The sequence below is a fragment of the Terrapene carolina genome, unplaced genomic scaffold (assembly GCF_002925995.2).
Source record: "Terrapene carolina triunguis isolate 2854851 unplaced genomic scaffold, T_m_triunguis-2.0 Scaffold231, whole genome shotgun sequence".
Lineage (NCBI taxonomy): Eukaryota > Metazoa > Chordata > Testudines > Emydidae > Terrapene > Terrapene triunguis.
In genome coordinates, this window is record NW_020664582.1 from 11,316,011 (window position 1) to 11,326,314 (window position 10,304).

The 10,304-nt window shown below is 46.1% G+C and overlaps 1 protein-coding gene across 5 annotated transcripts in view; it reads right to left on the minus strand.

The window, feature by feature from the left end:
• KSR1 (kinase suppressor of ras 1) overlaps nt 1-10,304 on the minus strand; it is a 113,706-nt gene that overhangs the window by 23,349 nt on the left and 80,053 nt on the right. For all 5 annotated transcript variants that reach the window (XM_024195435.3, XM_024195433.2, XM_024195431.2 and 2 more), the window contains 6 exons: nt 9,673-9,677; nt 5,917-5,977; nt 4,462-4,545; nt 3,823-3,884; nt 3,611-3,717; nt 1,452-1,620 (listed from right to left, as the gene is read on the minus strand). In XM_024195435.3, the coding sequence (XP_024051203.1) occupies nt 1,452-1,620; nt 3,611-3,717; nt 3,823-3,884; nt 4,462-4,545; nt 5,917-5,977; nt 9,673-9,677 (488 nt within the window). The remainder of the gene's footprint in view (nt 1-1,451; nt 1,621-3,610; nt 3,718-3,822; nt 3,885-4,461; nt 4,546-5,916; nt 5,978-9,672; nt 9,678-10,304) is intronic.

The following is a 10,304-nucleotide window of genomic DNA, read 5'->3' on the forward strand; positions in this document are numbered from 1 at the left end:
CACACACACACACACACACACACACACACACACACACACACACACACTAAACAGAGGAGAATGTCAATGAATTTTCATATGCTCTTTCAGAAGAGGGAAATTTGGAAAGATGAGACCACTGAAGACACGTAAACTTCTCTCAGTGAACTTTGTTCCAGAGTAGGTAGTTTTACTTTCAACAACTTTTAAAACCATACACATTTCAGACAGCATGAAACAAGGCAGAGAGGCACAAGATGTGCAAGTCAGGGTAGCTTTTCTCCTTCTTTGATCTCAAAGTCAAAGCTTGGCTTCCCAGGAGCTTTCTGCCTCTCCCCCCAAAGCTGCCTAGAGATTGTTCTAATGCAACCAGGATGCAGATAAAAATGGAGCTCAAGTGCAGATACCAATTCTCTCCCACTGTTTCACATCAGTGGAGGGGACACCAGACTATCTGGTTATAGGTGGGCATTGTGGAGGGAGTGACACCTTTGCACATGTGTCACTCTCCCAGGAACCCAGCAGGCCATAGGGGAGTTCTTGGGGAGAAGGGAGGACACCCAGGGAGCAGCTGCTCCATGGAAACAAAGCATACTTCCGATTAGAAACCAGATCAGGTGTGAACACTGCTGGAGGCAGGATTTCCACAGACTCTCCCATGCAGCTGCTGCTGATGTGAGGGGGAGTCGGCCAATGGCAGCACAGCTCCCGAGGTACAGCAGAATGGCTATGCAAAGGCCCAGAGTCTTCATTGACCTCGGAAGTTGTGCCAGGCTGTGGGGACTGAACTTCCTGTGCAAGGGAGGAGAGGTGAGTAGATCCTGCTCCCCAAGTGGAACTCTGGGTCAAAAACACATGCCTGCTGGGGGGGAAAACAGCCTGTTTATGGGGGAGTAGACCCTTCCTCTGGATCAAATGGCTGCAGATCATGGGAAGTGTTGCCCGTACCTTATATCATCTAGAAACCAAATGCACAAGTCAAGAAAGCAAAGCACTGAGGGTCTTCCACATGGCAATCAATCAATTTCCTGTCTTCCCCCTAAATTACTGGGCCAAAAGCTATTTTATCAGCAGTTGGTTCTCTGCCTGGTCACAATTAGCTGATGAGCGCCCACCCTCCATCCCAATGCAAAGACCAACCAGGACAGAAATCCCCTCCATTTATAGAGCCCCTGCAGGACTTGGAAGCACTTTGTAAAACAACAGGCCAGGTTCTGGTTGATACCTAAGAACAGGAGTTATGGACCCCAAAATGGGAACAAGCACACTGCAGAAGCCAGCTTGATACAGGCCTGTATCCTAGCCAAGAGCCTCAGGCAGTAGAAGCGGTGCTATTCTGCACAGGGAGAGCTGTGCACGAACGTCCTTGCTGGGTTACGATAATACATAGGCCATGCCCTTGGCCACCAGGGCATTGCCCAGGAAGTTGGGAAGTCTGACATTCCACAGTTCTCCTGAAACAAATCAGTTACCTGGAAAGTGAAACCGGCAGTCCCGCTGGCCCATGGGGGAGGGATTTGGGGGAGTCGTTGCGCTGGGAGGATTGGAAGACTGGAAAGGTGCTGGAGAAGACGGCGTGGAGGAGGTTGTAGAAGATGGATTACTGCTGGAGTCTAGATGGTTTATTGCTGGGGGATGATCCTGCAAAAGCAACAAAAGCCACTGGGTGATTTTTGCTGAGGAAAGGGAGACGCTTATTGAAGGGTCACCAACTTTCCCCAAAGCAGATCAGCAAATCACTGTTGCTGTGTGCAAACAGCAAGGAAGTAGGCTCTTCCCATGAGATTTATGGGCAGGAGGCTGGAAAAGCAGCAGATGGTCTCAGCATTAATGGGAATGTGGCACTCAAAGCCCCTAAACAGCTTTGAAATCTCAGCATAAGACCTTAGTGCTGCTCTCACTCAAGTCAGCGGTAGAACTCCCAATGACTTCAGGCGAAGCAGGATCGGACACTAGGTGGTATTCTGAGGAATCGCAGCCAAAATTAAGAGTGTGGAGTTCTTTATACAGAGAGTGAAAAACAAAAAAGGGGAGCGGGGCCACCACACTCTTCAGGTGAACGGGAGGAATTCGTTACCTGTAGTCTAATCTAGTCGAAAACTACCTAGACACAGCAAGACCCTGTTAGTAGGTAGCAGACAGGGATGGGTTTTTTTTTTTTTTTGGGGGGGGGGGGGATGGATTCTTAAAAGCTATGAGCACCTGCACATCCCATTGGAGTCTGTGGCTGCTCAACACTACTGAAAGTTAGGCCCTTGGGATTTTTGGAGCATCTTTGTTTTGCTTCTGGTTGGGGGACAAAACAAACCAAAGCAATAAATACATCTACATCCAAGTCCCTTCCCCGCCCATGGAACCATTGTTCTTTTACGCCTTACAAAGGATCCCCGTTCAAGACATCCTCGACCCTCTTCACACAGTTCAATTGCGCGCACATTTGCTAAGTCAGTTTCTCAAACGTGCTGTGCAGTTTGGTGTGTAAGGTGCCTCCCTCTCGGCTCCAATTGTGAATGAGAAATGCAGTGGTCACGCCAGGGTATTGGGCAAACAGCAAGGTAATGGTCACCAGCTCATTTGTCATTTCCCTGCCCAGAGGTGGAAGCACTCATCGCTTGAGCCTTCAAACCGGCAGTTCTCACACTACCCCTTCCCTCCCATTTCACTGGGGGCTTGCTGGGACCCTGACCCCATTGAGCACCATGGAAAGGGCAGGTTTGTCATGATTCTGGCACCTACTCCCAATCCTCCACGGGTCACAACCCCAAACTGGGAACCCCTCTGAAATTCACGATAGGAAACAACCCTGCACTGGGTGGAGCTGGACAGCCTGGTCTAATACAGCTTCTCCCTTAGAACTGGATGGAAAAGTGGTTTTTATTCCTTGGAAAGTTGACTTCAGAAAAATATCAACAACTGAAATATCTGAATAGAAAATAGCATCTCAGTGCCTCATGGGAGTTATAATCTGGGTATCCGAGGTTCCCATTCTCCTCTATGGGCTGGGCTCTCTGGCCAGACTACAGCTCCCAGAATGGTCCACTTTCACCACTGCCCCTGACCAAGAGGGGTGAGTCATAGGAGCCCCTGGCCGCGGTCCGTCAAAGGAGAGGCGGTCTGGCCAGAGAGCCCAGCATGTGTAGGAAAGTAGGAGCATAAGACATCCAAGCGACAATTCACGGGAGATGCTATTTGGAACCAAAATATTTCAGGTTTTGGTTGAAAATTGAGAAGTTTTTGGTTTCTGAGCCTTCGCTATTTCAACAAAATCTCAGTTTTCTGCAGGAAACAGACTTGTTCACAACAATTTGTTTGATCAAAAAACCCAGTTTTCCATCAAACTACCATTGTGACTGAAAATTTGTGACCCGTGCTCTTTCCCACTCAATTGCTTTGGTTCTAGGTTTCAATCCCCCCCTCGAAGCAGCAGAGGGGCTGGAGCAGCTCAGAAGCCACATTTCACAAGTGGAACATGTCACACGTTGAAACCAAGACTCTTTGCACAGAGTAGCCGAAAACAAAACGTGCGAAAAATAATGCAGCTGTCGCTGCGCTAGACGTGGTGCTGCATCTTCCCCAGACTGGCTCACAATTCAATTGCAGAGACGCATCACAAGCTTTGTTCACCAAGTACCTTTTTCGTTAGTGCTTTTGGAAGGGTTCCAAACTGCGGCTCTGCAGGTCTATCCACAGGGTTATTAATATCAGAAGGGACAGACTCCGTCCTTCTTATTTTCGCTACTGAAAGGGGAGGGAGAAAGAGAAAGAAGGGTTTATTCAGACGGATTCTCATTGCGATAACATCAGTGATGAAAGATAAAATGCTGTGACTCAGAGCAAACTTACTAGGAAGGAAAGATATTCTGCAAGCAGGGGCCTCTTTAGTACATTTGTTATGACACTTTAATCTGTGTGAAAGAGAAAGAGAGAGACACATTAGATAGCAACTAATTCATTACAGACAATCAGAGTCTAGGCCTCCCCTGGCACATTGCATGCTGATTTCAAAGGTTCTGCAAACTAGCAGGGCCCCAGTGCTGCCCTGTGATCTGATTGTGCACCAGGGTCTGTGCCCAGATGTAGCGCTGCTATGAGGTATTTATATGGCCCCATTGCTGTAGGATCTGAACAGATTAATTTTTTTAAAATGCATTTATCCTCACAAAACCCATGTGAAGTAGGACAGCGCTATTAGCTTCACTTTACAGATGGGGAACTGAGGCACAGAGAGACTAAGTGACTTGACCAAGGTCACGTTGGAAGCCTGTGGCAGAACATGGAGTAGTGTCTGGGTCTCCCAAGTCACAACTCTAGTCAGTGGGTTAGGTTTCCTCTCCCTCCACCACTCTCTTTGTTGATGGACCCCAATGCAGGGCCCAAAGTTGTAACTTAAACTAAGAAGCAAAGCAAATACGTCTCAGAGATCAATAATAAATCGAACGACACGAAACATCCTTCAGTAAGGGACCAGCATTCAGTGCTCACCTGCAGTGCTTACACTTCACGCCGAACATCATGCTTTTCTGACACACGTGGCACATCTGAGATAACCAAGATTTCGTAGAGAATCTGAGCAGAAGGGGGAAAAAGTGTTATAGTGGGGCCAGTTAAACAGAAAACCAAACTTTAACTGAAACACCACTGTTTGACTACAGCCAGTTTACAGTGCAGCCTCTTATAAAAGGGAAACTGATGGAAGTGGCTTTTTTTGTTGTTTTTGTTTTTAAATAAAAAGGAATTTAAGGAAGCCAGCACCTGCTCAGGGAATGAAAGTGATCTTTGTGCAGAAGATAAGCGTAGGTTTTGTGCTGGCCATCTGTACTGGGGTCAATTTCAGCCTCCAGCAAATCACAGGTGAGCGGACAGGGCTTGTTTGTCAAGAAGAACCAGTATGCACACACGCACACACACACACACACACACACACATGCGGGGGTCCAACTCCCAGGAGGAGATTTTTGCCATTTTTCAGTGCAGTTTTGCAATCTGGAATTGCTGGTTGACAACTCCTGAGGCTGGTTGATCTACAGCCCTATGGATGCAGACATTCAGCCAAAACCAACTGGGTCACAGCAAATAATCACGTGCAGAACTCAACCCAAAGGGGAAGTCACATCACTAACGTTTCTCCTCCAAAGACTCCCTAAAAGCAGGTTACATATAGGGCTGTTTCTTTATGATGGGTGCTCAGACGGAGAAGCACATAAGCCTCTTATGCACGTGCTTAAGTGCTGTTCTGAATCAGGACTGAACAGCCATGCTGATGTCAGTGGAACTAATCAGGGGGCTAAAGTTAAGCACACGTGTAGGTATTTGCTGGATCAGAGCCTACGTTATGATTGATTTTTTTTTTCCTTCTAGCAGAACAGCAGAGCAAACAGATACATAAAACCTGTATGGGACAATAGTTACTGCTAAACATACTCCCTCTTGGTTGGTTGTTGGGGGTTTTTTGGAGGGAGCATGGCATGGGAGGAGGGAATCAGGGAAGGGGCTAATGTGCTCCTCCCATTTTAAGACCAAGACCTTCCCTTTGGTCTACAAGCTCTTTGGGACAGGGACTGTCTTTGTTTTGTGTTTGTACAGCCCCTTGCACGACTGGGTCGTGGTTCATGGCAGGGGCTCTCTGGCACCACAGCAATACAAATAAGCAAGACATTGGCAGGATCCCAAATGAACAACTTTGTAAGAGGGAAGGGAAGGTTCCAGAGACCCATCAATAGTTCTAATGTGTAATGCCGTTTAAGGACATTGGAGTTAAAACCAATAGCAACCTAGGAAATGCAGAGTCAAGGCTGAACTTCCCAAAGGAGGCACCCAAGGCACCGTAAAATTCTGTCTCAGAGAGTCAGCTAGAAACTGCACTAAAACATCACGGTTCAGATTACAGCAACATCCATTTCATTTGCGGCGCCTGCTGTATTCTGTGTTGGTGTTTACCTGTGTGTTACGGATATGCCAATGTCTCTTCGTACCATCTGAGGGGATCCCTGGGGGAGATCTGATGGGGAACAAATTAGGTTTAAAAAAAAAGTTAGCCACAAAAAAAATGCTTATAGTTTGTGAGCATTTTAGAAATCTAAAGTGAAATTTGCACATGAAAATCTCATTTCTAAGGGAACAACAAACAGCAAATCCCACCAAGGGAGCTCAAATACACCTGTGTTTCCAAAAGAGATCGGTAACACACCTCTAGCACGCCTTCCCCTGCACCTGGGTCTGGCACCCAACACCCACCGAAACTCAACGGGAGTTGAGAACCTACCTCCCTTGGCCTTATGCCCCAGGGTCACTAATTATGGGAATAATTCACTTGTTGCTACAGAGCCACAGGAGATGTTCTCTTCATGGTGTGGAACCAACATAAGCTGTGGCTGGTTCCCAGCTCTCAATTTAATAGGGGTGTGTGGATTTATAGATTTGTTTTTCCCTATTAATTTATTAACTATTATTTCAGGAGCATAGTTAGAGATGGGAAAAGTCCACCCAGCCTGCAAATGCACCATCCCCTAAAGGAGGCCACGTCAGACACTGCTAACAAACATTTGCATCAGTGGCGGACTGTTAAAATGATAACAGGCTGGTGGGAAATGTTAAGGTAAGTCAGACATGAGGCTGAAACGACTTCCTGTCCCTTTCAGTACTATGGGCTAGATTTGTGCAATGCTTACTCATGCATAGGAGCACTTACTCAAATGAGCAGCCTTACTGAGACTCCCAGCAGTAAAGCTTACCCAATTCTAGCCCTATATTAGTAAGAAAATGTTCTTTTAAAACAGATTTTGAGGGGAAAACCCCGCTGCAGGTTCTCAATTTTCAAATCAGCTTCAAATGCCTGTTTAGGAAGGCAGCTTTGATCTGGAAGGAGACCACCAAATAATGGTTTAACTACTAATAATATCCAGCTCTTATACAGGCTTTTCATCAATAGATCATTAAGAACTTTACAAAGGAGGTTGGCATCATTATCCTCATTCTGCAGTTCGGGACACTGCAGCACAGTGGTGAAGTGTCTTGCCGAAGGTCACTCAGCTGAGCAGTGGCAGAGCTGGGAAAAGCAGCCAGGTCTCCCGAAGTCCCCATCCCGTGCTCCATCTAGTGGGCAATGCTGCCTCCAAATAAGGCTTTATGTTAAATATTAACATACTGGAAAACCTGACACTATATAGTCACAGACAGGCCCCAGCCTGTGTGCACAGTTCCCACTGGCACCAACAGTCTCTCATTCGGTCCCTAGATGGCACCAGATCCCTTTTTTATTGAGACATCACTGAAATGTTCCACTGTACGTCTAACACAGCTGGCAGCCCCGAGCCTCCCAGCCTGGGTCCAGAGACTTGGGTTGCAGGGCTCACGCTAGTGCTAGTGCTCTAAAAATGTACAGCCCAAGCTCCAGCCACAACTCCAGAGCGCTGCATACACAGCTGTTTTTAAGAGCACTAGCCCATGTCTATTGTTCTGGGCTGGGAGGCTTGCTGCTGCGGGCGGTGGAGATGTACTTCAAGGCACCTACATTCTACAATATCACAGACTATGCTTGACTGATGTCAACAATTTTATAAAAGGCAGCAGAAGCTTGCGTGACTGATATGGCAATTATTTCCTGCGATAGCCTTGAGAAACCACACTGAATTAAGTGCAAGTATCTTTGGAGTCTACTGTATTAAATAATCGTGGGCCTGGCTGATCAAAGGACAGTACTGAACAATGTGGCAGACAAGAACGGTCGTTTGGGATAATACATGTGAAGTGGATTTCCTGGGAAACCTCTAAGGGGAGGTGAATGCAAATTCCTCCCCCAACTCCCTCCCTCAGGTTCTGCAAAAACCCAGCCTTTTGAAGCTATGCCCTGAGGAAGGGACGACTGTCTACGGATTACCTCTCCCTGGAATCTGTAGCCCAAACGGCCAGGCTGCATAGAGGGAAGTGACCTGTGCATGGGGATGCCTGTTCTGACCTAAAACTGGTATAAACTTGTAAGCTGAGAAAAACCCCTTGGTGGGGATTGAAGGACTGACTCCTACCCGAGCCCTAGCTGGAGTTGGGGGTGATCTCTGGTAAACTCACTAGCATGTGTGGTGGTTTTTATTGGTTTTCGTGTTCTCTGTAATGCTTTCACCTTAAGAATAAAGGTGCTTATTTAGAAGGAGCTGTTCGGTAGCTTGCAACTGTGGGCAATTATGCTGTTTATAGCCTCTGGAGAGAGAGCAAAGCACAGACGCTAGCCTGTTTAGGCAGTCTGGCTTGCTGGGAATAACTGCATAGGCGGGGAACTGTGCAGCATGGAAAACAACCCAGTCAGGAGGGAGAGAGAAGAGGGTCTCCACCCAAGAGAGGTGATGGCTGGGAGCTGGAAGCCTAAAAGCGGGTGCCCTTAGTGGACGATTGAGGGCAACTACACATCTATTCCCCCTCTAATGACAGCTTGCATACAACAGATGTAATGAGACGGGTCAACCAAAGCCCAGTGTTTTTTTAACTAAAGGCTCGGAACTTTGGTTAGGACATATAAACTCAAAGAAAATTCTTACTGAACGTAAGAGAAAGTGATCTTTCTATGGGATTTTTTTTCTTTAAACATCCTACACAATTTAATAGAGAGAGGGAGGACCTTTAAATAGAATAGTTAAAAAGGCCTTAAAAAATAGATCTCATTTTCTGTTCTATTCCATAGGTTCTAAAGTAAAGTAATCTCTACACAATCCTATCAAAATAGCTACAGAACTCTACTGGTTTCTATAGGAGTTCTCCACAAGGGGGATGTTCACATTTCCATTCATTTTAGGGAAAGGAACTTCTAGGATTGTGTTTTAAACCAGTCATGCTTTTTAAATGCTTACCAGGCCATATATTGCACATGAAAATCTCCTTACTTTTTTTTTTTTTTTTTTACAGACAGGCTAAAGAGTTTCAAAGGACAAGCGTTTTTCTAGGTTAGCTTCATGACGAAGGCAGTGGTTCATGAAACAGACCTGTATGGTCCGACCACTGCTGTCATGCCACAGCATACCACTGAACTGCAGGTTGGTACAGTAAGTACCCTGATAAAGTGCTAAGAGCCTGATCCTGCAAGCTGCCGAGCACTCGTCCTGATGCTGAAAAGCACATCGGACTATTCATGTGCTTAAAGCTAAGCATGGGCCCAAGTGCTTTGCTGGTTCAGAGCCAGAATGTTCTGCGCCTTGCACAGCTGAGCCCTAAGTGATGATTAAATTGGCTACTTACTCATAAAGCCCCATATTGCAAATACAGGCATCGCATGATCCCTAAAGCCAAGGCTACATGAAACTTAAGAAACATTACACTAAGTAGAAGGATCTGGCAAGGGTATGCCCTGATGCTGAATGGACAGTTATGAAATTAGAGCTTTTAAATACCAACAGACCTTGACACCAGGAGGCTGGAATGACAGGAGAAATAAACAAAACAAACAACACATCTTCAATGCTGGTCCAATCCCTACAGTATCAGGGTTTCTTTTTGTTGCTCTATTCATCTGAAGAGCGTGTGTTAACAAATAAGGACTGATCCTGCAGCTCTCATGCAAGCAAAATGCCTGCTGATGTTAACTGCTCTAAACTGAGGACTTCCAAAAGGTAGCATAAAAAGAGGACCATACTGGAGACGCAAAGACAAGACGTTCTTTCCCCCACAGGCAAGGATGTGAAGACTGCCCCCCAAAAATCTGTTTCTTACCAAACCTGGAAGACAAAAAGAAAAAAAGAACCATTTTCAACACAAGTAATCACATGACAGACGATCTAAACTTCTCCCTTAAATGCAAAGTCTTTATTACAACCTTTAAGACTCTATATTCAAAACATGGCCTCTGTTTTTGGCACAGGCACCTTTGCACCTGCGTGCACAATATTTTGTACATTCTCTTGTGCGCATGAATGATAAAATTCACTGGACAGAGTGCAAGATCCCCTTGCACATACGTACCATGCATAAGTGGATGTCAGTCACAGACCGGGATTGTCAAAGGAGCTTAAGGGGTTAGGCATCCAAATCATATGGGTGCCTAACTTCTTTAGGCTCTGTTGAAAATCCCAGCTGTAAATTCTATCATTTATGCATTCCATGCCAAAAACAGAGAGTGCACGGAGCTGTACAAAGACATATGAAGGATGAGCAAGGCCTTTTTGGTCCATTACAGTCTCCACAACAACGAAGTGCTCCATTGGCCTCCAAAACAGACTTTGGGCCCCCCCGAAGTCAGTAGTTTTATCATTGACTTCAACAAGACCAGGATTTCACCACTAGATTGAAAGCAAAGCTGTAGCTGGCTACAGTTCTTTTCAATTCAAGGGAATAACTCTCACGCA